Here is a 26540-nt window from a genome sequence, read left to right as displayed (position 1 = left end):
AATTCTGTGATAAAACCAGGACCAAGAGTGGGACTCCCTTGCACGCCGTTTCAGTGGCAGCGGGAAGTTTGTCCATCCATAAGCATCACTCCAGAGTCCCAGATGTGAGTCGACACTGGACAGACTTAAAACTTCTACAGCATTTCTGTCCGTGGAAAGCATGCTCAATCCTGTGACAAAAACGGGAAAATCTAGAATGCTTCAGCCAACACTAATATGTAGCCTAACTGGCACTGACAATCATAACAAAAGTTTCTTGAATTTTCTCTAGATTTATGAGTGTCAATTCTGTTACTCCGTGTGAATATTAATATCACTTTATGCAATGACCAGAGACTGTGGATGTTTTAGGCATTTACATCCGTGACGCTGAGGGAAGGGAAGCAGCGATCCCAGCCGTAAGTGATGTGCCAGCTAATGGAAACCTCTGCTCCACACAAAGGAATGCAATTACCCAGTCCCTGCCGGCGGAATCATCCCAGGGTCCATACAAGAAGAGCTGGTTACTGCAGGTGATTTTTTTTTTCTTCTTCATGCCTTAAAATAAAAGGAGAAATTCCAGGTAGAAGTCACAGAAGTTAATGTGGATATGCAGAAGCTATTTGGAGAATTGTCCTTACAGCCATACCCTGGCCTGGCTTTGAACGCTCACACTCTGTAGCCGTGCAGCACAGAAGTTATTGTGTATTTCAGTGTAGGGCCACTGCCCAGGGCCTGTCCACGTCGTACTTACACCACTTACAGGCGTAGCTACCAGCATTATAAACTTCTTCAGGCAGCTTTATGAACTTCTTCATGCCGACCCCGTACTGGAAGCACGGATCACACTCCGACTACAAGTTACCCGTGGAGCTGCGGAGCTAATGCGCCTCCCACGGGCCTCCTGACACTATGGCAGGCGGGAATGTGAATTCCGCTCGGTTCTCCCCGCTCGTTCCCGGCCCGGAGCCGTCCCCGCCTCCCCGTCCCGCCGCCGGGGCTGCCCGCAGCAAAGATGGCGGCGGGGGGGGGGGGGGGGGGGGGGCGCTGGCGCTGCGGCCGCGCCGAGGGGAGCGGGAAGCACCGCCCACAGCAAAGATGGCGGAGGCAGCGCCCGAGTGTGCCAGGCGAGGGTCAGCACCGTGACGCCTTTCATTTCCGGGTGAGCGCTAGCGGGCGCCATATTGTCTTGTCCGTGAAGACGAGGAGTGATAGCGGGGGCAGCGCGGCCGCGGAGCGGCGGCACCGGCGGCGGGAGGCGGGGGAGCGCGTAAGTAGCGGGGCGGGCTGCGCTGCGCTTGCCAGCGCTCCAGGGGGGCCGGCGGGTGTCGTTGACCCGCTCTTCCCCTTCGCTCCGAGTCGAACCGGGAGGGCGCCGCGCGCCGCGGTGGCGGCGGCAGCAGCTGCTCGCCGGGCGTGAGGAACCGGCGGCGCAGACAGCGGAAACCGGCGGCCGGGACGAGAAGGGACGAGCCGAGAGCCGCTCGCCCTCCCCCGCTGCCCGTCCGGGTGGGGGGGGGGCGGCGCGCCGCGCATGCGCGGTGAGGGCGTTGTGGGGGGGCGTTGGGGACCCCCGGGACCCCCCCCCTTCCCCCCGCCCGCCCCCCCGCGGGGGTCCCCGGTGGGGACGGGCCCGGTGCCGGCAGTGCGCATGCCCCGGGGCCGCCCCGCGCCGCTGCCCCGGCAGAGGCCGGTGCCGAGCGCGAGCCGGCGGGGCCGGGATGCTGCAGCCGGGCCGGAGCCGGGGGGGCAGCGCCCGTGGCTCCGCGGGGCGCGGTGTGTGCCCGGGCTGGCCCGTAACCCAGTTAGGGAAGCGCCGTGTGCGCTGGGATTCCGTGCTTGGCTGTGTCAGCAGCCTGGCTCCCGCGCATGAAATGTATTCCTGGGGTATTTGTGCTGTTTCATGGCTTTCGGGGCCGCTCCTATGAGTTCGTTCCACTGGAGGGCTCCAGAGAACTGAAATTCACACAGCGGCATTTGCGAGATACCTGCACCAGTAGCTTGGCAAACGCAGGGTGTTTTTAAATGGGTTCTCAAACAGATCATGGTTTGAAAGCCTTTTTGCTTTCAGCGCTTATTCCTGCAGTTTCTCTGTACTTCATTAGGTAATCCCACAAAGTTGTTGAAGGGAATTTTAATGGGATGTGCTAGGCTTTATGGTTAAGGATGGAGACACAAAAGTGATCCGAGGGCAGGAACCACTCTTCTGTGAAGACAGGCAAAGAGAGCTGGGATTGTTCAGCCTGGAAAAGAGAAGGCTCCAGGGAGACCGTCCCTTGTTGTGGGCTTTCAGTACCTAAAGGGAATCAAAGGTACTTTTGTGCATGAAAAAGCTGGTAAAAGGCTTGTTACCAGGGCTCTGGGTGAGGGACAGCAGTATTAAACTGAAATATAGATTTGGACTGAACATCAGGAAGAATTTGTTTATAATAAGGATGGAGAAACTGTGGAATACATTTCCTATGGAAGCTGCATGATTGGAAGTGTCCAAGATCAGGTTGGACAGAACCTTCAGCAACATCATTTCATGCAGAATGTTGAACTAGATGGTCTTCAAAGGTCCCTTCCAACCCAAACCATTGGATAATTCTGTGATATCCTACCCCAGCTGAAATTTCCTAAGCTTCTGTAACAAATGATAATGGAGAGTATTCAGACACCTTGGTTGTTGTTCATTTCTTCTCTTATAGTTGACACCTGTAAATGTTTTCTGTCTGTTGGAAGGTGTGGGGTACAGGAAACAAGGGTTGCCCTTTGTTTTGAGGCACAGTCAGCCCCCTTTCAGAGAGGGGGAATGGTGGTCTTCAAGCATAAAGCTTGTCTACCAGCAGACAGTATTCCAACATCATTTTCCAAAGGCAGGGTTACAAGTACCAGTGCAGTTCAGCCAACACCTGTACTGTTGGCAGGAGTAAGAAGCCCCTTTCTGGAGTGCAGCTGCACAAAAGATGGCTCTGATGGGGGTGACAGATGCAGCTGCAGCTCCCCTGACTGTAGAACAGAGGGGAGCTGAAAGTCTCTGCTTTGTCCAGGCACAAGCTACTAGGACTGCTGACAGACAAGCTCCTGGTTTTTAATTTGTTTGGTGCAGCAGCAAACCTTGTGTCATCTCTGCTGTTAGCCATGACAAGGCTTCCTTTGTCCCATATCACATACAAACTCCTGCTCTGATAAGAATGCTTTCTACACTTTGGGCTCAGGAGTCTTGTAGGGCTTAAGAGTCCACAAATTTAGCACAGTTCCACAATTTTTTAGTGGTTAGCTCACCTTATAAGCTGCAGTAGTAGAGTGGAGTTATAACCATGTTTGATTTTTAGTTAAGTGCAGGATTATGTAAAGATTCAATGGGAACAGGAGTGTCCAGTCTCACTTCTTTTTGTGACTGAGGTATGTGGTGGTTCTGAGTCTGTTTTTGGGAGCAAGTAATATTTTGGGTAAGTTTTATTAAAGTCTTCTTGCTTTCATCACTAGCTGATCCCTTATTAAGTGATAACTGTATTTATCATTGAGGTCAATATCTGTTCATGACTAGTGAGGAGCAGTTGTTTATTTAGTTATTTGCATTGTTAATTTTTGTGTAGAGCATGTTCATTGCAGAGGAAATTGTAGATGGACCATTCACTTCAGAAAAAAAATAATGCTGTGTTACAGGGCTAATTGAAAACCCTGCATCAGGACTTTCAGTGGAATGATACACGAAAAAAATAATCAGGTTGGACGTTTTTTCCCCCCAAACCCAGCACAGTTTTGACTTAAACTGCTGAAGTTATGATAATGTTTCTGTGGTAGTAAATGTTCTAGCAGTGATTTTGTTTTGATACTGTACGATAATCAAATCATGTATTTGTCTTTGTCTTAGAAATAGAAAAAATAAGTAAATGGTACCTGGATGCCAATATCTGGTCCTTTTGCTCTTTTAAAAAAGAGTTGTGTTCAGCTCAGTGGATATGTGGATGTAAGTTTGGATTGACAGACCTTGGAAGCTGTACTGCTGGAGTGACTCCCTGAAGAAGATTTCACAGTACTTTTTTTTTTTTTCTCCTTTTAGTTTTTTTTAAATTCGACCTTTGTTCATGCTGCTTCCTCTTGTTAGCATTGTAAATATTAGTCAGACATACTGATGTGTGAACAAAGTTCTGGGAAAACTTCATGGATCCTGAGCAAGCTGTTTGCATCAGTTCTTTTTCTGGTTCTGTATTTTGGATCTTGGTTACACATTTGAAAAGCCTCTGTTCTTCAGTCTGAGAAAGAACAGTTCTATGTTAAAAAATGCAATGGAACAAATTTTAGTGATACACAACTATAAGTGAGCTGGAAGATTTTACATGTTTTTGACTTATCATGCTAACAGATCCCAGCAGGCTCAAAGGTATAGATAGCTTCTGGCTCTCAAGAGGAGAAGAGATGCATGGTACCTGGGCATGAAATGCTGGGACAGCTTAGGGTGGTGCCCTGGCTGATGGATAAAAGTCTTTGGCCAAGTGAAAGTGTAGTGAATGAAACAGAGAAGTAGGCAAGACAGTTACTGTAACCTTTCTGATTTATTGCAGACTTAAAGCACACCATAAGTAATTGATTTTCTAATCAACAACTGAGTATAATACAGTAATAAATATTAATTCTCCCAAGTAAAATGAAAGCTGGGGTGCTTTTGTCTGAGTTATGAATATACATTTGTTCTGACTCGGAGTGAATGTGTCTGCAGCCCCTCTGTAGTAACTTACAGAGTTTGTTCCTATGTAAATGCATAGGATACAGCGCTTTTCCAGACTCCCACATCCTTTTAACTGCAGAAGGGTTCTGTCTTACCTGGGTCTCCTATGCTAAGACCCCCACCTAATGATAATTCTTTTGACACCCTTTCTGCATTAAATTTTTTTTGGTAGGGGGACTCCTTTGGGTATGCAAAGCTATTTTTCATTTGCAGTTCGTTTCAGTTGCATCTCTTTTGTACAAATTCTCACAGAAAAGTGTCTTTTATTCCAGTGACACAGTCATGGAAGAAGTGCTCAGTTTACATTTCCTTCCAGTTGGGAGCACTTTGAAACAGACATCTCTGGAGTTTGTACCATGTGTGTCCATTATTGACTTTGGATTCCAGTGTGGTTGGATATTGATAATACCAAGGTTGAGCTGCTCTTTCTAATTCCTTGGGAGAGCTATGTAAGCTGTTGGTGTTGTGTACCCAGAGGATTTATCCACTAGTTCAACCTCATTGGTGATGTCTTTGCTACCATGGCCCTGTTGAAGCAATAGCACAGTGGAAGGAAAGTGAGGGGGGAACAGCTCTGCAGCAACACTTTCTCCGTTTGAACTCTTGGAGGAATTGGCCTTGTTGCTGTCTTTCTACTGACTGCCCTGATCCTGGTGTGGTGAATGTAGGATTATGTTTATCCTGCTTGCAACTGAACAGTTGCACAGAATTCATCATGGAAACTCATCATGAGCTTTCAGTCACTGTGCTAAAACTTCACAGAGTCAGTGTCAGCTACCTTGAATGAAAGGTAAAAGCCTTACATTAAAATAAGGCACCCACATGAAAGATCAAGAAATCAGGCTATTGATTTCAAGGAGCTCTGCTCCTGAAACATCTCCAGTTTCCTTTAGGTTCATCTTCAGAGCCTAAATCTATATGAGATAAAGAAACTGCCCACAGAGTATGTGATGCTTTTGAGATCCTTCTCAAGATGTGTTGTGGATGACTTCTGTAGCCCAGGTTCTACAGGGAACATCAGAGACTAATGTGCCTTTGTGTGTTTCAAAACCAGTAATTGCAGTTTGTTACAAACCAGGACTCCTACCTCTTGGGGTTTTTCCCTTCAACTGTGTAGACCTAAATATAGTCAAACAGTCATGGCTGCACTGTCAGGTTACCTCAGAGGATGTGGAACATCTCTGAACCCTGAGGTACAAAGAGCAGCTGTGTAGGGATTCTCCAAGTATGCATGATGGCCTGCTCTTTCAGCTTCCTTGTTCAATTGGATGATGGATATTTCTTTGCTAAATGCCATGCCTGTTTGGAATGCCTGCAAGACAAATCTTTAGTCACCAGAGAAATTCCTGCAGCTGTGTGTTAAGAGTTTAATTAGCAAGTAAAACTTGTCAGGCCATCTTGTGTCATACATTGACCTGCTCTTCAGGAAAGATGAGTAGCATGATCAGAAAACTGATGCAACAGCCTCCCCTCAGCATCAAAAGGGTCTTGATTTCTGGCTGTGGGTTCTATAGGTTCCAGAATCCTTAGTCTGCCTGTCTACAGGGTTGAATAAACCACCAGGGTGTGCCCTGAAGATGAGGTGCAATGATACTGATGTCTCAAGTAGTGTAGGGATTTCTGACCTTGATCTCTTCAGCTCAGGACACAGCAGAAGGTGTGTGCCACTCTCCTTCTAGTGACAGCTTGACTCCTAGGTTGTCTCCTGATTTCTTGGAGTTGAGATAGTCTAGCTTCTAACAAATCCTTGATTTTATTCCAAAGATGACTACTTTCCTCATTTGTAAGACATTTCACTTTCATGGATTTCCTGGCAAGCCATTGAAGAGAATCTCTGAATCTCTTCAGTATCTGCTGCAGAAGCTGTTGAGCTCTAAGGTGTTCTGCATGGTTAGGATGGTGTGTAACATTGGTATTAGGAAGAAGGAGATTGTCAGAGTGATGGGAGTTACTTAGGAGGAGCAAGAAAGTGTGTACAAGATGCACTCATCAGGACAGCTTGGTGTGGTTAGTTATCTTCCTGATGCTTTTCTGGAGCTGAGCTAACTTCCTAGCTCTCTGTGCTTCTCATCTTGGACTGGCTGCATGAATTGGAGCAATTCAGTTTATCCATTAGCTGTATTAAATTTTGTTTGGGGACAGATCTTGCTTATCTTTCCAGGGGAAGTTTCTTGCTATTTTTCAGTCCTGCTGCAGCCAATGTCATAAGGCATTTAAGGAAGATTGTATCTCCAGGGTGACAAGCAGGCTTTGTCTTTTGACATTTCCATAAGACTCCTCCAGTGTTGAGAGGTCAGAGCACAGTTAGCTCTGCACAAGTGCTGTTGAACTGGGAGTGGATTTTAGGAGTTTACATTATGAAACTGCCTAGGTAGAGTTGTCCAAGGAACCTGAGTGAGCCTGTTACTGCTCAAGTTCTGTTGGTGGCCTTGTCTGAAAGATGGCCCCACCTTTGACATCAAGGACCTTCACTAAGCACTGTGCCATTGGCAAGTTCTCAGGAAACCATGCTCTGCTTCCTGTTGGTGTGGAAATGTGTAATTTCCTTCAGGATAGCTGTGTTTTGTGGGAAGTGCTTGGGGGAGTCTCCCAGAGTTAAAGGTGAGCTTGTGAATTAACACTCAAGACTGGTAAGTACCTTCTAAATGTGTAATTTCAGTGTGTGGTGTGTCTGGACACATCATACAGCTATGTTGGAAAATAACCTTATTATGCTAACAAATAGGGTGAAGGAGATGCTTTTTTTCCCTGAAAGAACAGGTTAACATTGAGGTGTAATTTGTAGTTGAGATGCATGTTACAATCAAGCATGGGAGTGGAAAGGTGCCTTTAAAAATATGCTCTTTGTCTTTACACAAAGAAAAGTTAGTTTAAATACAGTGATAGAGAGTTTGACATCACATTTAAATGTTTCTGATTGCTGTTGGCTCTCAGAGGTTGATGGTGGTCGAGGTAAGTCCTGTCTGTATTGCTATGTCAGCTTTCATCATCAGCAGTGGAGCCCTCACCAGCAGTCCTGTCAAGGGTTGCACATTTTCATACCAGTAATTTGCTTTAATAAGACTTCAGCACATTCTAGTCCAGCCTTTGAATAGAAATTTAAAAAGAAAAAACCCCAACACGTGAAAGAACATAATTCAGAACATGTTTGCTCTTAAGAACTCCTGCAGCATTTTCAGGTATCTTGTGAACTTTCCATAATCTGTTAAATACGTGTAACTGAAATTAAATGTGAGCTGATGGGGTGCTTTGTTCATGTGATTGTGCTTCTGTATAAAACAAAAGGAATCCTGAATTGGCTTCTGTTTCTTCATTGGTAAACAGATTTTTAATAGATTCAGGTTCCTGTTCTGTGATCTGACATCAGGGAACAGCTCTTGAAGCACCAATAAATGTTCTTTTGTTTATTTGTGTGTGTATGCTAGAGAGAGAGAAGGAGAGAAAAAAAGGCTATGTCCAATTGAATTGGAGGGTAGAACAGCTAAGTAAAAGAACCTTCACTCATCTTTGTGAAGGAGGCATAGTATCTGCATTTTCCTTTGTAAGTAGGTGCCTACAAAATGGATCCATTCTTTAAACCTGTTGCTTTTCAAACCTGTTGTATCATCACCTGTACTAGTGATGTCAGAACCAATATGTCTTAATGAGACTGCTGGGTTGAAGCACCCCTCTGTTACTGTCTTGCTAACCTTTGAACTGAGTTAATTTTAGCCAATATTCATCTCCCTCCCCTCCAACTTCAGTAGGAAATAAAGTTTGTTTCACTGTCATTTGGATGCTCTGCTGTGTTTGGCCTTAGGTCACTGGTGGGAAATAGAGCTGTCCATTGTATTAGGTGACGCTTTTCTTTCAGGTGATGCTGATTTGGGAACTTGTAAGAAATAAAAACTTGTTTATTATTTGTGTGGCAGCATCCAAAGTTAATTTTGTCAGTGCAGATTTTAGTTAGTAGGAGAGGATTTTGAGTCTCCATTATTAATTACTACTTGTGTCTCAGGTTGTTTTTTGTCATATACATTAGTACAAGAGGTTCCAGTTGTTTCAAGCCTTTCAGTTCCTGGTTTAGTGGGTGAGAGGCATTGCTTGTTGATTTTGGATTTCTTTCCTTCTCCCCTGCCTTGGTATAGAAGCTGAATGCCTTGCAGTACTTTTAAAATTACTGCTAACAGGTTACATTTTCTCCACTGTGTTTTGTGAGTTCTTTGTGAAGTAGTTTGTGCCCTTTTCTGTTTGTGGGCTCAGGTTCAAAAGTGTTGTTTTGGTAACTCACATCTCGTTTGTTCATTACTGTATGACTTGACTTTTTCTGGTTTGATTTTTGACACCTTTAAAATATCATTGGGAAGGAAACTGTCAGTGATGTCTGACAGGACAATCCTGAGATTCTGTTGAAGAGTCCTTTCATACTCAGTAAAGTTTCACAAGCAGAATACAAAGTTTCAATGCCTTTATGTAAAAAAGAGTAGCATCAAATAGCACAAGTGCTTGTTTTAGTTATCTTTTGGAACATGACAGCTGCAAATGAGGAGCTAAAAACAGGTTGGGGTTAGCCTCTGAAACTTAAAAGCAGATGGAATTATTAGACACTGAAGTGCTTAGCAAAATAATTTTTGAAGACAATGAACCATTTTTAAATGCCTGTAGCCTCCCTGTAGTAGATAAAAAAATTATATCAAGTGTCTTTTTCATGTTTACCTTGTACCAGTTAGTGAAAACTGGGAGAAAATGCAGGAAAATAAATGGAGAACTAAAAAACAGGGGAGTCTGTTTCCCAGAAAATGACAATGTCCTGCTGTTGCAGGTGATCATAAAAAGAGAGGTGCTACAAGTAACCACTTCTGTTCAGTGGTTCTGAGCCACACATTTAGTCTTCAATATTAAAAATTTTGAATATGACCTTCTCTTTTAGCCTGTATATGTTAATATTGCTTCTATAAACATTTTAAGGTGCAAATTTTATTCCTTCCATATCCAGTTTGTGTTTCTGTAAAGCAAACATTGCTCAATAAGGAAGATGTATTGAAATACATAAAAAAAATCATTTTGGACAGTTTTCACATCATATTTGGAAAAGGGCTTCTACATGTATGGTTGCATAAAGAAAGTGATGTCATTGCTTAAGTGTTTCTGTAGTACATAGTTCTGATTAGTAATGAATGTTTTTACGGTGAATTTGGTAATAAAGCTGTGTGCTTTAAAGCCAGCATATTTTATAGTTACCAACCTATGAAAATCGACATTTCTTCAGGAAAACCGTAGAAGTACAAATGCAATACAGAATTAAGATGTTACAAACCAGGACTTTCTGGTTGAAACCAAGCTTTCAAATACAGTTCACAAACTAAAATTAGCTGCTTCAAATAGCAGTGATTTTAAATTAGTTTGTTCTGAGTGGCATAAATTGAATTAATCAAATATTGAAGTTCTTCAGGGTTTGGCACTGTTGCTGCTGTCTTGTCATAATGTTGTGCATCAAAATAGAGCCCAGCTCCATGCCTTGACCTATTGCTGTACACTTCCCCACCTGATTTCTGTCCCCAGAATAGAAGTAATAAGATGAAATAACTTCTCTAGGGCAAGTAGAAGAGTAAACAAGTGCTTCAGTTTGTCCATAGTGAGGATCAAGGCCTGAGAGTAAAGAAAAAAAAGGCAGAATACTAAGTGTCCATTTCAGTTGAGAAATAAATATATAATTGTGCTAGCTGGAACATGTTTAAAAAAAATCTGTAATGCTGAAGATTTTAGGACAGAGATAGAACAAGTCCAGTAAAAATAAATCTCATCTAATCCTACCACGTAAAAACTGTGTAGGAGGTTCCAATTTAGTTGCATTTGTAGAAGTGGTCTTAATATTGTTACATTTTGATGAGAGAAATTGGTATTTAACTGTGTAATTTTTTTTTGCATTCAATTATATGTAAAGCAGTCTTATTAGTGAAAAAAACCAACCTTTTGCTGAGTTTTAGTGTAATTCCACACACTTGTTGCAACATACTATGTATTGAGGTAAAAAAATGTTACCAGAATTAGTGAAATCCATGTTGATTAGTGCTAGTGGGATTTAACAGCTGCAAACAAAGGGAGCAGTACCATGAGGCTGTGCACTGCAGTGGTAGTCTGAAACCCCAATTCTTAAAACTTTTAATATGTAAACAAATTTATTTTGACATTTGAAAGAGTCTTTATTCTGGATGAAAAAATGAACTGAGGGAAGGAAAAAACACTTACCGTTTTCTTTAGGGTGAAAATAGTATTTGCAGTTACTTCCTCATATCTAGTGTATGATATTTGTGTCTAGGAATACCTGGAGAGCTAATTTAAGGGATCAGTTAAAATGTTGCAATAAGTGCATTAGTAGCCACCCCATACACTCAGCTGGTATAAAAAAGTTAATTTCCTAGGTACAGATAAAATTGTGAAAAGAGAGAAGAGAAAGGGTGGTGTCTTCACTTATTAAAGGTTTGGATAGCATAAAAGCAAGAAAAGATAGTGAAAATAATAAAGTATTAGATAGGTTTTGCCCAATACTCCCCCTGTTGCCAAAGTTGATATGGTCTTGTTTGAAGCCCCCGCCCCCAAAATGCAGCTGAAGGTTTCAGAGCCACAGGTGTAATTTTTGTACAGTGTTGACAATAAGTGGTTTCAAAACAAAGGTGATTACAGTTTTTCAGATAAAGGATTACATTTGACAGAAGTATGCAAAATACAAGTTTGTGTTCATCTCTGCATGGCCCAGTGCCTCTGATGTTGAGTGCAGCTCTTTGTGGTGCACTTTTGTGGAGTGATGCTCTGCCCATGCAGTCATGCAGTGCCTGTGTGAGCTGGCGAGCTCAGGATGCCTTTGTGAGCAGGTTCCACTCCAGAGAGCAGGCTCTGTCTGTGGGGTGTGTGTGTCCTGCTCCCTCGGGGCCACTGGGGCTGCTCCTGACTGGCCACCCAAGTGGCACTGGCTGCTTTGAACTGGTTTGCTGTGAAGCAGAGAGGCTCTATTCATCTCTTCTGTATTGCACTTGGCTGTGAGCCACAGCTGGGTCCTGTACGCTGCTCCTGTGACCTCAGGGAATGAATTTTTCTCTTTCTTTTAAGTTTGGAGTGTTTGAAACTACCTACATGCTTGATGTTTTAACAGTGTGAACTCAGGGGTTGTATGTTACATTCCATGAGGATATATTCACTGAGTGGAAAGCCTGTTGAGAAGTTCTTGACAGATTGGTATATTGGAATAAGAATCCCAATATAACCAGTTAGATGGTGCCTGGGCCAGTTCTGACCCTCGCTGCTGGGCCAAAGGCAGCACTGTGGTGCTTTACCCCAGAGATACCTTGGCTGCTGGAGAGTGCAGCGGGGCACAAGACGCAGGTCCAGGCTTGTCAGGACTCCGTTTACCTCAGGAGAGAGAGCTTCTGGTGATGGTGAAGAGAAGGAAGGAGTGGATTCTGCTGGAAGGTTATATCCAGATGTTTATTCCATGGGTACAGAGGTCTGCACCGGGACAATTCTTCCAACAGAATTAGGCCACATGGTCTCATTAACATTTTAAGCTCAGGACAGGGGAAGGGGAGGGGACAGGTGAGCCACCAACCAGGTGAAGGGGCAGGGTCTCAAGGGACTAGGGACACCAATCACACGACGCCTTGCTGGTATGTTAGCCTGATTGACAGGGCACACTCAGCGAGGGGCGAGGGGGAAGGGAGAAGGTAAAACAGGACATTGCAACACACCACAACAGATTGGGTAGGGCAGAGGGGGTCACACTCAGTGCATTCCTACCCTACTGGTTTTTGGGAACAGCTTCTGGAGTGAAGTGTTCCCAGAGCTGTGCCTAGTCTTTGTCTTTGGAGGAGCTGTTTGGAGCAGTGCAGGTGGCTGCTCTGGGGTACTCCGTGTGTGGCAGGGTAGGTGCAGGTGCTGGGAGGAGCTGTGTGCCATTGGGGCAGCCTGCCTGCACTGCTGTGCCTCACACGTTCGCCCAGAGCTGGCCCTGGAGCTGCACTGCAAGCAGGCTGTGGGGCTCTGCTGCTGCCTGCTCAGTGAGGATATATACAGCACGGCAAGAGTTGTTTCTCATGATTTTAAGGGGCAATGTGGTAATTGTGTGGTCATATTTATTTATCTTTCTCAGATTTGAAGGTTATATTTAGAAGTTAAAAAGAGTCTGTACAATGCATAACATGCATGCGGGCACTGTCTTGTACCTGTGCAGTTCTCCTGTGCAATCATTAACAATGTGTTTTACCATTTGGTGACTTTTGTCTTGCTTAACAGCCTTGCATGACACTTGTTTGAAGAAATACACATCTTTTCCCTAAGAAGCAGGCAAAGATACCAATCATGCCTTTTATATTTTGACTTGCTTTAAATTACATTTATTGCCAGTTGAGATCTTGTCGTACAAACTTGTCATATCTCTCCTTGAACATCATTTGGTAGTTAATTTCTTTGTGAAAATACAGAGAAATCATACTAGACTCCTGAAATCTTACAGTAATATTTCAGATATTACTCCAAAAGGATGAACCATTTCCTCCAGCTTAAAATATTAAGCCAGCATTGCTTCAGCTTGCTTTGCAAGGCTTAACTATATCTGCAGTTATGTAAGTTTCAGTTATGTGATATTTCATGGGCATCTATTTAAACATACAACTATTATTTTTAGTTGAAATATAGACTATATAAAGACTTAAAAGATGTGGGATCAAGGTGGACAACCTTGGCAGCAATGGCCTTTGAACCAACAGCAGTGGATGCAGTCATTTCAGCACCAGCAAGATCCAAGTAAGTATATAGAAAGCTTTGTGGATTCATTCTTTTAATGTGTTGTCATTCAAATTTTTGAATCTTCGTGACAGAGTATGACTCATAGTTGCCTTTGTAGCTGCTCTCAAGAGAATACATTTATGATGCTTTTCTGAACTAGAAAACATAGAAAATGTACAAAGATTCATACAAATGTTTTCACATGGTTAATATGTAATATGCAAATACAAGCACGAAACCTGAGTTATCCTACACAATTTACCACCATTTTACCAGTCATGCAGATCAACATTTAGACTTTTGTTACTAGATATGTATCCCTGTCAGTTCTTTAGCCAAGCTAAATCCTTTGTTTGAGAGAATGTGCTTTTTTATTCAGTACCTGTGTGGCAGAAGTATTAATGCAGATTATATATACAGAAAGAAATGTCACTGGAAGACCAATGCAGTTCTTGATTTAGGTTACAGTAGTGATAATCATGATCTCTTGTTTGAATTTTTTTTCCACCACCAAGTGCTTTAAAGAGTAGAACATTATATACCTTAAATTGAGAATGTGGTGGCAACAATTCAAAATATCAAGAGAAATAGAGAAATGGATGAAAGTGCAGGTGTGTATTTAATACTAAGGCAAAGTGATCGGGCACACAGTTTTTACTGTCACTTTAATTTCTGTTAATTTCACTGGAAGGTTTTCTTAATTTGATAATAAGCAGAAGACATACTTGTGTTCTTATCTGAGAGTGCAATTTATTTCTTTACTGATAGGAATGGCAGTAAAGAAAAAGAATGGGAGAGAGAACTGTAACATAATATCTGGCAAGGGTTATATGAAGAGGGTACATTGAAGAATAATTTTCCAACTATATCTTTTTTACTCTCAAATCTTCATGAATTTATAATATAAGGATATGTATATTAATTTCTGATGTCAAAATTAGCTCACATATAAAAAAAGTGCATTACTACCACCCATTCAGTGCTAATGTAAAATAATCTGCCTTGTGACATTTTGAACATATGCAGAGAAACTGTACTTCAGCAAGTGTGTACACTGACATTTGCTTTGTTTCTTTTACTGTACACTGTGAATAAGTTTAAATGGTGCTCACAGTGCTTGCTGAAGGTAAATATTGCCCATTTATCTTGAGCAATAAGACATGTAATTGAGAAACAGTGTTGAACTTCAGACGTGTGGGTTCTAACCTCTTTAACTTCCTCTGTTTATTTTAGGCCAGATTGACTGGGCTGCATTAGCTCAAGCATGGATTGCTCAGCGAGAAGCCTCAGGGCAGCAGAACGTGGTGGAACAACAAGGAATGATGCCAAACGGACAGGATATTTCAGGAATAGAGTCTGGTCCAAACAACCATAATAATTTTCAGGGGGATCCCAATTTCAACAGAATGTGGCAGCCAGGTTTGTTTCCCTTGCTGTTCATTCCTTTTTTTCATGTTTTTTCATTTTATTCTTGTCAGATTTTTTTGGTGCGAACATGCCCTGTCCCTCAGGCTTCAAAATGCCAAACTACCAGTTGATTTATTAATCACAGCTCCTACTCAGAGAGCTACTGTTGCCTCTGCTGGAGTGTAATACCTGCTTCTGGCATGATCTTGAAGTGTAGAATGAGGTCACAGTATAACTGATGCTGGCTTTAGATGTCAAAAAATCTTTAAAAAGGAAGATCAGCAAAAGTCTGTGTGAAAAATATGGGTTTATTGCATTTCATATACTTAGAATTTACTCTTTTTAACTTAGATATTTGATTGTCAGCATTTTTCAGTCATTGTAAGTTAAAGGTGATTGTGCTCTTCTGTTGGTATTGATTATTTTCTGTATTTTTTACTTCCTCCAAACTTTATTTTTTCCCAAAAATTAATTTTCTTTTAAAAATTTCACAAGATGCCACTGGTAATAAGCATGGGATAGAAATGGGTTATTTTCTGCTAAGAATTTTTCTGAAATTGTTTTCTGAAAGCTGGCTTATGATACTATAATGTAATGCAATTTGAAGTGTATGAGCAGCATAGTAAGCCTATGTGCACGTCCTAAGTTGTTTTGGGGAAAATTGCGCTTCATACTTGATTCTGTTAATGGTTGAGAGAATAACACTCTCAGTTTTCAGTGTCCAAATGTATTGAAATGCAACATTTAATATAAGTAGGCTTAATATGTTATTGGTAGCTCTTATATGTGTGTAATAAAAGGGAAGTAGCCATCAGGTTTCACCTACCTGCACTAGGCTACAAGTTACTGTAGGCACATGTGAGAATTTTTAACTTTTCTACATGGCAGAGTGTATTCTAGCTGTATTTTTGTACAGTGAGTAGAAATTTTCACAGAAATAGAAAAGCTATAATAGCACTTTTTAGTTGCTACAGTAATAGATGCAATTATGATGCAGATGGGAAGGACAGTAAAAATTAGAAAAATGTACTGAAGGACTGGATGGAAAGTAGGAATTAACCTGAGAGGCTAGATCCTAATTCTGTTCCTGGTGAGAGTTATAAGGCAGCTCTGTCACGGTCTATAAGTATCTGTATAGTGCACATAATTTTTGTCTTTTTAAGGAGTCAGTCAAAAATTATGGCCAGATGAGCTATTAATTCATTCCTTTTCACTCTGTTAGCCAATTGTAACGTATGTTTGAGGGCTTATGACTGTAGCTTATTCTGGGACCTGTGCTAGATATTGGGTAATCCAAGAAATCATCCATTATCAGGACTCAAGACTTTAAGGCATAGGTTTCAGTGGTTGTGCTGCTTACAACACCATTTTCCTTCCATGGTAGGTATTTCAAGTCTATTATGCAAAATAGTAAAATCGCTCCTTGTTTTCAAAATTGATGTAGAGAAGTAGGAGCAAGTTTAAGCAATTTGTAAGTCTTGTGGTGAAGTCACTATTACTAGAAATTTATAAAAACAAATTTAGAGGATGTCTGTACCTGTCCAGTTCTGTCCCCCAGCTGCATGTTTCAGTTCAGCTACAGCTATTTGTATTTCCTTAGTTTAGTTGAAGAAATTATTGAGACAGTATAATATAGTCTTCAGATGGATGATTCTTCCTTGCTTTATCATCTGTGATGCTTTGAGGAACCTTGTGATAAATGCAAGAACACTGAGTGATTGGTGACTCATTTAATGATACTAACTTGGTATCCAATTGTATTCTGACTCCTGAACAGAATGGGGAATGCCTCACCAGCCCCCTCACCCACCTCCAGATCAGCCGTGGATGGCTCCAACCCCCCCAGGTCAAATGGAAATTGTTCCTCCGTCGGAAGACAGCAACAGCCAGGACAGTGGGGAATTTACTCCTGACAACAGGCACATGTTTAACCAGAACAATCACAACTTTGGGGCACCTCCTGATAACTTTGCAATGGGGCCAGTGAACCAGTTTGACTATCAGGTGAAACATATTTGTTGCTTTAGTAGTGTAGGCGCGCAGAGTCCCTTCCATGGATGTGTTCCTCTAATATCATCTAGCAGCGGCTTTCATTCTTCAGTTCTGCCAACATCTACAGAATCTGTTATCTGCTAAGATACATGTTAACCAAACACTTGACAGAAGATACTTTAAAAGTTCTCAGTTCTCTTCAGAGGCCAAAGGGGTTTTATTTTTCTACAGTATTAATAAGAAATGGCTGTTGTCTGCAGTATTAAAATGAATCACTGTGTTCCAGTATATAAAATAACATTATGTAGCTTTGTGTTTAAAAAAAAAAAAAACAAAAAAAGAGGAGAAGGAAAAAAATAAATTCCGAAAGATATGCTTAAATATGCTAGATAATGTACCACAGGAAACAGTCCTGTATTTGCAAGGACATAGACTGGATGATCCATTGATCTTTTCCATATCTATCTGCTGTGATTCTTTGAATAAACAGTGGTATTTCTAAAAAAAAAAAAAAAATCCATATCCACTTTTTTATTCATTCTGGCATATAAGTTGTATAGTATAATAAACATGTAGGTGGTTTTGTTGCTAATAATAGCAGGGTACATTAGACAGACCTTTAAACACAAAGAAGTTTTGTATCTTCCCTCTATTTTCAGTATTTTTCTTCAGAACTCCTGATGTGAATGACAAACTAGCTGTCTAAAAACCTACCTCCTATTCATAAACAAATACATGGGAAGATGGGCAGAATTTTTTTTATTATCTTCTAGGCTATTTTTTTATCTTCTAGATTATTTTTCCTCTTACAATTCTCTTGTTGAACAGCACTGTTAAATAGGGAACTAATAATTTTCCAGTATGTGAGTTTATTATAATTTTTGTTTATTGTCATGGGACAAACTCTTAAAATTAGCTTCTCTAAATACTACAGAAAACTTGTTTTGCATTGAATGAAAGAGGGATGCTTAGCCTGAAATTGTAGTGCCTTAGTGCTAGTCACTTAAATACTCAGTGGAATATTTGATACTGTACCCTTTTTCCTGAACACTCTCTTCTTAAATAGTTTCATTTAGCATTTCTGGGCAGTAAATATTAAAATAAAAAACTCCTCATCTATGCCTCAAGACTTGTGATTTTTGGGTTTTATAGAGATTGCCCAGAATCCATAATCTGTACTAAAATTACATATTATGCATTTAATATTTTAATCATAATAATGAGACCTGTGAAGAATTACTGGAAAGTACATAGTGCAAAATTCTTATGTAATAAAAGGCTGGTCTTTTTTTGTTCTCATGCTGTAGTTAAAAGACTGCTAACACAGCTAGACTTTTAAATCTTAGTTTTGTACACTCTTTATTTAACTGCATGCTCTGATGCTAAGCTGGCATGGAACTGATGGAGATAAATGGCGATTATAGAGCTTAATGTTTAGCGCAATGTGAAAGGAGATTGGTTGAAGCCCTTTCAGGTTTGTTAAGTATCCTTGCTTAAGTCTAAGTTTAGTCATTAAATATTTAAAAGAAACTTGTTTCTTGGGGACCACAGTAAAAGAGATTGAGAGATCTCAGTAGCATAGAAATCATGGATTCCTACTTGCATGGATTTTTGTAGACCGACTTGCTCACATGCTGCATTTAGTGTTACCATGTGAAGAAAAATAAACTGCATTACTCTTTCAGCATGGGGCTGCTTTTGGTCCACCTCAAGGTGGATTTCACCCACCTTATTGGCAGCCAGGACCACCAGGGCCACCAGGTCCTCCAGCACCTCCTGCACCTACTCAGAATCGAAGGGAAAGACCCTCATTCAGAGATCGACAGCGGTCACCTATTGCGATGCCTGTGAAGCAGGAGCCTCCCCAGATTGGTACATGTTAACCACTCCTTAATGAAAAATTAAAAGCTGTATTTTATAAGGAATTGCAAAATTTGAAGACCTTTTTCTTTTAAATAGCAAGAGCAGGGAAAGAAAAAGCAATTATAAATGTTTTTCCCCACAATCAGATGTGGGACTTGTTTTGAATGGGGATAGGGGGTTTACGTCTTTATTTTGGGGCATATTTTTATTCCTTTTTGTGGGGGGAAGGTTTTTTCATCTTGCAAAACTGTAAACCTTGCTTTATGTAGATGCTGTGAAGCGTAGAACTCTGCCTGCCTGGATTCGTGAGGGCCTGGAAAAGATGGAAAGAGAAAAACAGAAAAAATTGGAAAAAGAGAGAATGGAGCAGCAACGTTCACAGATGTCCAAAAAAGAGAAAAAGGAAAGTGAGGAGGCTGAAGAAGGGGATGGCCCACGGTTACCTCAGAGAAGTAAATTTGTAAGTATAAGGGCTTGTTTTTGCTCAGATTTGTATTTCCTGAAAGCTATCAACTTTTTAGTCTCTTAGAAGGAGAGGCTCTGTGTTCCTGGTTACCTCATTGGTTTTGTTTTTTAAAGTAAGGTTACGCTGCTGCTCTGTTGATAATTACTTAGCCATTAAAATCTTCAAAACATAAGAGGTAGAAGTATGTAATTTGTTCTGTAATAGCAAAGAAACAAGGATGAAATTGGACTTTTTTTTTTCCCTTTTGGAATGTACAGAGCCTTTGAAAATCAGAATTCCAAGTCAGCAGCTGAAAATATTCAGATACCTGTATTTGCTAAACTGAGCCAATTTAGGCAACCTTGCATTGCCTTCATTTTAGCAGTTATATTTTCTGTAGTCCAAAGTATATGTCTGGCAGGGAACTGACAACTAAGTATTTTCTTCGCTTGTGTGGGTACATGTACCTGCATATTTTTTAGGAAAGGAGAAAATAAATGGTTTTATGATAACTTGTAATACAGATTTCAGTACAAAGTAAATAAAGCTATTAAAAATAGAAACTAAGAAGCTTGATATTTAAGTTTTTTCCTGAAGCGTATGATACTGTATTTGTAGGACAGTGATGAGGAAGATGAAGATGCTGAAAACACAGAAGCTGTAAGTGTTGGGAAAGTCAGCAGGAGTCCATCCCCAGCTCCTCAAGAGGAGCAAAGTGAACCAGAAATGACAGAAGAAGAAAAGGAGTATCAAATGGTATTAATAATGTAGTTCTCACTAAGTATTTCTGTTTAACTGCTCATACTTCTCAGGCATATCAAAGTAAATCACTTGTTCTATGCCCAATGCTGTCAACAGAGGTGCAGTATGCATTGTGCAGTAAAGCAGGATTATGTGTGCATCTGTTCATAATGCTGTCTTTCCTATAGAAACAAGGATATCAGTTATATAATTCATATTTAGCACAATAGTGAAAGAATGTAATGACTAAAATCTTCACATTGATCTTTACTAATTCTAGGTTTTGTTTCACTTCACAAATTTCTGAAGACTTTTAGTGATTAAGTGCACCTATTTCAAATCTGTGTTTCAGCACAGATGGGGTGCTGTTCCTATGAAAGGGTATTTAAGAAATGTATTCTTGCAAGGAAGTGCTACAACCCTAAATCCTAGATCACCAATAGTTTCACTGTGTCTGCACAACCTTCACACTTGTGAATTCTTGTTAATTAAGGCCCTGAATTTTACTAAGTTTGATGAATATATTTTTGTAGAGCATGTAGCCAGACATAAACGACTTGGAGAACTAGCTACCACCTCAATTTTTTTTTTTTCAATTTTTGTAGAAAATATGTAATAATAAAATGCTGCATAAGGAACTTCCCTCTGATGGTCTTTACAGGCAGCATACCAGTCAGAAAAGTGCTCTTTATTTTTTGAAAGAATAATTGGAATCAGTCTAAGTACATTGCTGATTTAGATATTCATTGTTGTAATCATTTTAGACATTAAGATCAGTGCCTGGATAGCTGTGTGCAATACATGCAGACACAGTTCACAGTCAAAATAGAAACTTTAGAGTTGTGAAATCAGGTCACATTTAAACAGCTTCAATCTTTTCTTGGTTTTTTAGTCATGTCTTTTGAAAGAAGTTATTAAATAAAATGTGCAGGAGATGACTTTCATAGTCATCAAAAGAAGTGAAGCTGTACAGATATAACTTGAATGCAGAATTTAGTCAAGATGTTTTGGCCTTTAATTGTATATGCAATTTTCTTCAGATGATGCTGACAAAAATGCTGCTGACAGAGATTCTCTTAGATGTCACAAATGAAGAAATCTATTATGTGGCCAAAGATGTCCACCGTAAAGCAACTAAAGGTATGCTGGGTTTGGGAGGTTTTTTTTTTTTGAGTTTCTTCTGCAAAAATTCTGTATTTGCATGTCTTTAGAACATTTAACCTCCATAGTTCTCCCTCAAGAACAATTCCAGTATAATGCATCCAACTTGGTAGAGTTCAAATCCAGTAATCATGTACTGTTGTCCTGTGCAGTGTATTGTGAGTTACTTGAGTTATTCCATTTTTTTCATACAATTCATTTCAGTTAAAATGGTACCTGTGTGTCAATGACTCTTGAGTTGTAGCTGTTCCTTACTACTATCATCTTTATCTCAAAGCTGTTCAGAAGTGAAAAGAGATGAACTTTGAGTCCTCAATTAGTAATTAATTTGCTTTTGCTATTAACATGTATTGTACTTACAGAACAGATTATTTTAACATAACAGAGTTAATCTAAGTATGTAACTACTGAAGTTGAAAATTATGTGCAGATGCTGTAACTTGGAAAGTGATTTATGAGTATATATTTGGGTCTTTTCTGTTCACTGTTAATTTGCAGTTAAATTCTAAATCTTCATGGTCAGAAAATCTAGAAGTGGTTTTAAATGGATGATGCGTTTTTAATGTTTCTTCTCTCCCTCCAAAGAACAGCAATAGTAGTAGATTTAACAATACCATAGACTCATGACTATGAAATCGTGGCTATTTGTGTTAACATGTTGTTCCTGTTGTTGATGTGATACAAAGCTCCTGCAAAACAGCTGGCACAGTCCAGTGCACTGGCTTCCCTCACTGGACTCGGTAAGTATGTTCCTTATTTTTGAGAGGGCTTAAAGGGGGAGTTTCACTTTTGCCTTGCATTTCTAGAAATTGCATTTTGAAACTAGACTTTAATTGCCTGGGAGTATGGGTCACTTTTTGATAACTTTATCATTACCAGCACCTTTGTTTGTTCCACAGGTGGTCCTACTGATATATAAGTGGGATAGTTGCTGGAGTAAAGGACTAGGCAGTGTGATTTAGTTTATGAGAATCTTGCCCTAATTTTGAAAATATTTAAAAATTTTAGATAAATTCACTTGTCAAAATATGATAGTTTCAGAAGCACACTGCAGCCTTCAAAGAAAGGAATACTGTTTCATACTTTTCTTCTGTTTTGATCCATATGAACCAGGGGGGAAAGTTGATAGAAGAGTAATGTGAAAGTCTATAAATAAAAATATTATAATCTTTGTAATTATTATTTTATTGAGAAGCTACATAAACACAAAGGCTCCCATATCATATACTGCCAGAAACAACACAGGAAAGAGAGATTGAAATTCCAGCTTGAGACACAACTGCAAGAGATTTCCAACATGACTTTTATCATCTAAAATGTACTACAGCAGTGTCAGTGATCAGTTATGTGTTCATTACATGGAATACTGATGAATTAGATAAAATGTTATCATCACAAGTATTCATGTTTCAAAACTAACTCAGTAAAGATCCTAAGGACCTTAGACTAAAAGAAATCCATGTCATGTTTAAACTGACTTTATCCTTATCAGTCCAGTAGTTAAATATCTCTGGGGGAGAAGAAAGTCTGTTTCTATTCCATCTCCATACCTGTCAAAGTGCAGTCTTTTCTAAATCATATGGAAAAAATTGATATGGCATTCAGAATTTCTGTAGCCTTGGACTATGGAGGCAGCTGAGATGTCTTCTGGGAAAGATCCCAGGCATTTTCTGTCCCGTTGCTGATACAGAGGCAGGCACTGTTACAGTCTCCACAGGCAGCTTTTTTGCCTTTCCATACAATGGAAAAAGTACCATGGTCACAGTGGTTGCTTGCTGAAAATAAACAAGCTGTTCCAGAAGGAGTAGAAGCAGACAGTGACCATCAAAGCAGATACGGGGGCCTTGAACACACTGGCAAACAGCACTGGCACTTACCAGAATAAAGTGACTTCTTCAGAGACAAGGAAGTGAAGGAAGGGCAGTGTTACTCTCCTCTTTGCCTCACAGAAGTATTAAGAACAAAGCTTAATCTTTCCTCGTGATAGACTGGACTTTATGCACGCAGGTGGACTGGGTGGTTATGGATCAGGAGACAGTGAAGATGAGAGGAGTGACAGAGGCTCTGAATCATCTGATACTGATGATGAGGAATTACGGCACAGAATAAGGCAAAAACAGGAAGCGTTTTGGAGAAAAGAGAGAGAACAGCAACTACTACTAGAAAAACAGCTGGAAGGTAAACCATAGGATGTCTTCTTACTGTGCCACTGTACATGGAGTTTACTACTTAGTATATGTAAATTGATGGCAAAGAAACACGTTTTCAGCAAAAAACATCTGAAACTAAATTTTTAAATAATGGATTTTTAATTCAAAATCAAAAACCTGAAACCTAGTGATTGACTTCTGCTTCTCCATACACGGCAAGGTTTGTCCTTTTGTACAAGCAATGTAGGCCAAAATGGTAGCACATTTGATCCCAGTGCTGAAGAGCTGTCTCAGGATGGATGCAGTGTTAAGAAGTCATGAACCAAGTTCACAGGCTGGAGGAGAAAGTGCTGTTATGATAAAACTTCAAATTGATGGTTTCCTCCTTTAACTTTTTATTTAAAAGCCTGCAAATAAGACATATGGAGCCCTTAATGAAAGGCTGGACTAGCCAAACTTTTGGTTTTCTTAATAGTCCTGTCTCTCTTTGAGTGTTGGAAGATGTATGCATAAAAGCAAAGCCATATGGAGAGTGTCTGAGTGGTGCCTGTGACCTCTGTCTCCTAGTGCAGGAAGCCAGATGTCACTGTGGAGACATCTCCATGGGACTATTTGTAGAAATGCAAAACCAGGGTGTAAAGCAGCTGATTCTGTATCTCCATAATACTGAAGAATGCTAGTTCAGAGTCTCATTTGTAGCAGTGTTTTGGAAAGGTAGAAGATTTCTAATGGACAATACAGCACTATCTAATATACACTGGCTTCAGCCTGTATTGCCTAATAACTTAGGGACCAGCTGGAATTGTTTTCTGGGTTAAATTTGACCATTAGCTGCCATTTGGACCACTCTGGGTTTCTGGATGCAGTTTTAATCCCTAAATTAATTCAGGAAATGATGGCCCACATCAAAAGCCCATTTTAAGGCAAAAAATGTATGTCAGTTATTTTTTCTGGATTCAATTTAAAATGGGGAGATTAAGTTGGCAGTGATGCAAAGAATCCTAGATTGAATAAAAATAATTTTTATTTTGGAAACCTCTGAGAAATGCTCTGAGGGTCTCACTATGTGAGAAATACAGCTTCTTCAGACCAGACAGTAATCCTCAAACCCAGATGAATGGGGCTCTAAGAAAGGCAAGAAGCATCAGGACTTTCTGCTGTATTGATGAGGAGTCTTGTAGGAAGCAGAAAGGGAGAATCAGGTGTGCAGAAAGGTTGCAAAAGGAAAAAGTCTATTGTGTAGATCATTTTGGGAGTTCTGGTGTCCCAGGATGTTTGTTTGAGAACTCCCATCTTAAGCCATTAAAACATGGAATAACATCAATACTTCTAAAATGATTGGGCTCTACTTCTTCTAAACCAAGAGGACAACTTTTCTAGAATTATAAGAAAAGAGAGTGGTTTGTTAAGTAGTTGGTATAGTGGCAGTGTTTTAATTATAAGTATTATGAGAGGTGTTTGGAAACTTGGTTTTGTTAATGTAATAGTGCGGAAATTACTGACATACTGCTTGAAATGAATTGCATTTTATTTCCTGTGTACTTCTTTTTTCAGAAGAAAAGCTACAAAATGAAAAAGTTTCAAAAGAGATGAACGAATTTACCAACAAAGAACAGAATAATAACTTAGCATCACAGGAGGCAAAAGACATTGAAGCAGATATGGTTCATGAAAAGAAGAGATCTCCAAATGCAGTCGCTCCTGATGTAGAACTCAAGAAAGAGGGTAAAGAGAGGACAGGAAGGAGTGGGTCAAGGAGCTCTAGCAGTGGTAGCAGCAGCAGCAATAGCAGGAGCAGCAGCAGTAGCAGCACAGTGTCCAGTTCTTCGTACAGCACCAGCTCAGGTAGCAGCCGCAGCACTTCACGTTCTTCCTCTCCCAAGAGGAAGAAGAGGCACAGCCGCAGTAGGACGCCGTCACATAAAGTTAGGCGCAGTAGGAGCAGGAGTTACTCCCACAGGAACAGGAGAGAGAGGAGTAGGAGCAGGGAGAAAATAAGGGAAAGGAGAAGATCTAGTAGAAATCACAGTGCTGAAAGGGGGGAGAGGAGGAGAAATCGGAGTCCTTCGAGAGAGAGAAGCTGGGACAGGCGGAGGAGCGGCAGCCGCTCCAGAGACCGGCGAGCCAACCGTGCGAGCCGCAGCAGGAGCAGGGAGCGGCGTAAAGCCGAGGAGCAGCGCAGGAGCCCTGCTGGAAATAGGCACAAACATAAAAGTGAGGGTAAAGATCAAGAAAGGAAGAAGGAGCAGGGTGGAGGTGGAGATAAAGACAAAAAAAAGAACAGAGAAAGGGAGAGAGATCAGGAAAAAAGAAAAGATAAGCCCAAAAAAGAGGAAAAAGAAAGTAAGGCTGGCAATCATGAGGACAGTAGATTAAAGAGAAAAAGAGACAGCGAAAGAACTTTCTCTCGCAGTGATTCAATATGTGTGAAAATAATAAGACAGGATTCCAGACAAGAAAGCAAAAAAGTTATTACCAAAGATAGCAAAAAACGATCAGGCTCTGAATCTAGTGCAAGGAGTAGTTCTGAATCACCAGGAAGCAGTAAAGAAAAGAAGTCTAAGAAATCGAAGCATATTCGGTCATGCTCCATGGAGAAATCTCAAAGGTCTGGTAAGAAGGCAAGCCGCAAACACAAGTCTAAGTCACGATCAAGGTAGTATACTTTTTAAGTACTTTGTCTGACTTTTAAAAAGTTTTTTTATATTCGTCTTCATGTGTACGGCATATGAACCTTTTTAATGAAGTATGGTATTTATTAAACTTTGTCTTAGGCAAAAGTAACTTTGGAAAATCTTTTAAAACTATTAATTACTAAGCCTAAAGTGTGTGTGGGTTTGGGGGTCTTTTATTTTTTCCAATTAACTTTTTCCCCCTTTTCCTTTATTTTTCAGATCAACAACTCCTCTTCGTCGTAAACGCTGAGGAATTTATGGCACCAGTGCTATGATGTTTAAAAATTCCATGAGTTATAAAAGGCTTGTCTCATTATAGAGGCACATTGTGGCTATGTAGGTGAAACCAGAATCCTTTTTTTTATTTGTAAATAGGTGTATTTTTTCCAAATGCTGCTCAGAAGAATAGGATTTCTTTGTATTACATTTTTTCAAGAACGGTAGTGCTTATTAAGACTATAAAACAGGCCATTCTCTTTCAGCTGTAATGTTCTTAAAATTACTATTGAATGTACTGTGATGTCAATAAAGCTCTTTAGTTCATTTTTTTGTTTAAAATTCTTGCACCTGAATTTTGTGGTATATGGTAGAAAGTACTTAAAAAAAAGAAAAAGAAAACGGCAGCTTTTTTGGTATAACAGATTTTTAAAGTACTT

At 40.3% G+C, this 26540-nt stretch overlaps 1 protein-coding gene and 1 long non-coding RNA gene across 3 annotated transcripts; one reads left to right on the top strand and one right to left on the bottom strand.

The window, feature by feature from the left end:
* Nucleotides 1-471: 471 nt before the first annotated feature.
* LOC141728630 (uncharacterized) lies at nt 472-1089 on the bottom strand. The gene is made up of 2 exons (XR_012579788.1): nt 629-1089; nt 472-537 (listed from the first exon to the last, which is right to left on the bottom strand). It is a non-coding gene; the product is annotated as an uncharacterized LOC141728630 (long non-coding RNA).
* Nucleotides 1090-1124: 35 nt separating this feature from the next.
* PNISR (PNN interacting serine and arginine rich protein) lies at nt 1125-26442 on the top strand. Of its 2 annotated transcripts, XM_005483986.4 has the most exons (12): nt 1125-1249; nt 13350-13468; nt 14684-14869; nt 16635-16861; nt 18535-18721; nt 18982-19172; nt 19776-19913; nt 20939-21038; nt 21746-21799; nt 23067-23237; nt 24764-25865; nt 26104-26442. In XM_005483986.4, exons 2-12 carry the CDS (start codon nt 13381-13383, stop codon nt 26132-26134), a joined length of 2475 nt encoding a protein of 824 aa, XP_005484043.1. In that variant the 5' UTR covers nt 1125-1249; nt 13350-13380; the 3' UTR covers nt 26135-26442. The 2 variants fall into 2 exon arrangements, with proteins under 2 accessions (XP_005484043.1, XP_074394654.1); XM_074538553.1 differs by lacking the exon at nt 13350-13468 and having other exon boundaries at nt 1144-1249.
* Nucleotides 26443-26540: the final 98 nt, after the last annotated feature.

This window comes from Zonotrichia albicollis, chromosome 3, assembly GCF_047830755.1.
Source record: "Zonotrichia albicollis isolate bZonAlb1 chromosome 3, bZonAlb1.hap1, whole genome shotgun sequence".
NCBI lineage: Eukaryota > Metazoa > Chordata > Aves > Passeriformes > Passerellidae > Zonotrichia > Zonotrichia albicollis.
This window is presented reverse-complemented; position numbering and strand designations above follow the sequence as displayed.

What these genes read in the sequence shown, in the direction of transcription:
- PNISR (XM_005483986.4), top strand. Translation starts at nt 13,381, where the DNA reads ATGTGGGATCAAGGTGGACAACCTTGGCAGCAATGGCCTTTGAACCAA. An exon ending in CAACAGAATGTGGCAGCCAG is followed by an intron (nt 14,870 to 16,634) that starts GTTTGTTTCCCT and finishes ACTCCTGAACAG; the next exon opens with AATGGGGAATGCCTCACCAG. An exon ending in GCAGGAGCCTCCCCAGATTG is followed by an intron (nt 18,722 to 18,981) that starts GTACATGTTAAC and finishes TGCTTTATGTAG; the next exon opens with ATGCTGTGAAGCGTAGAACT.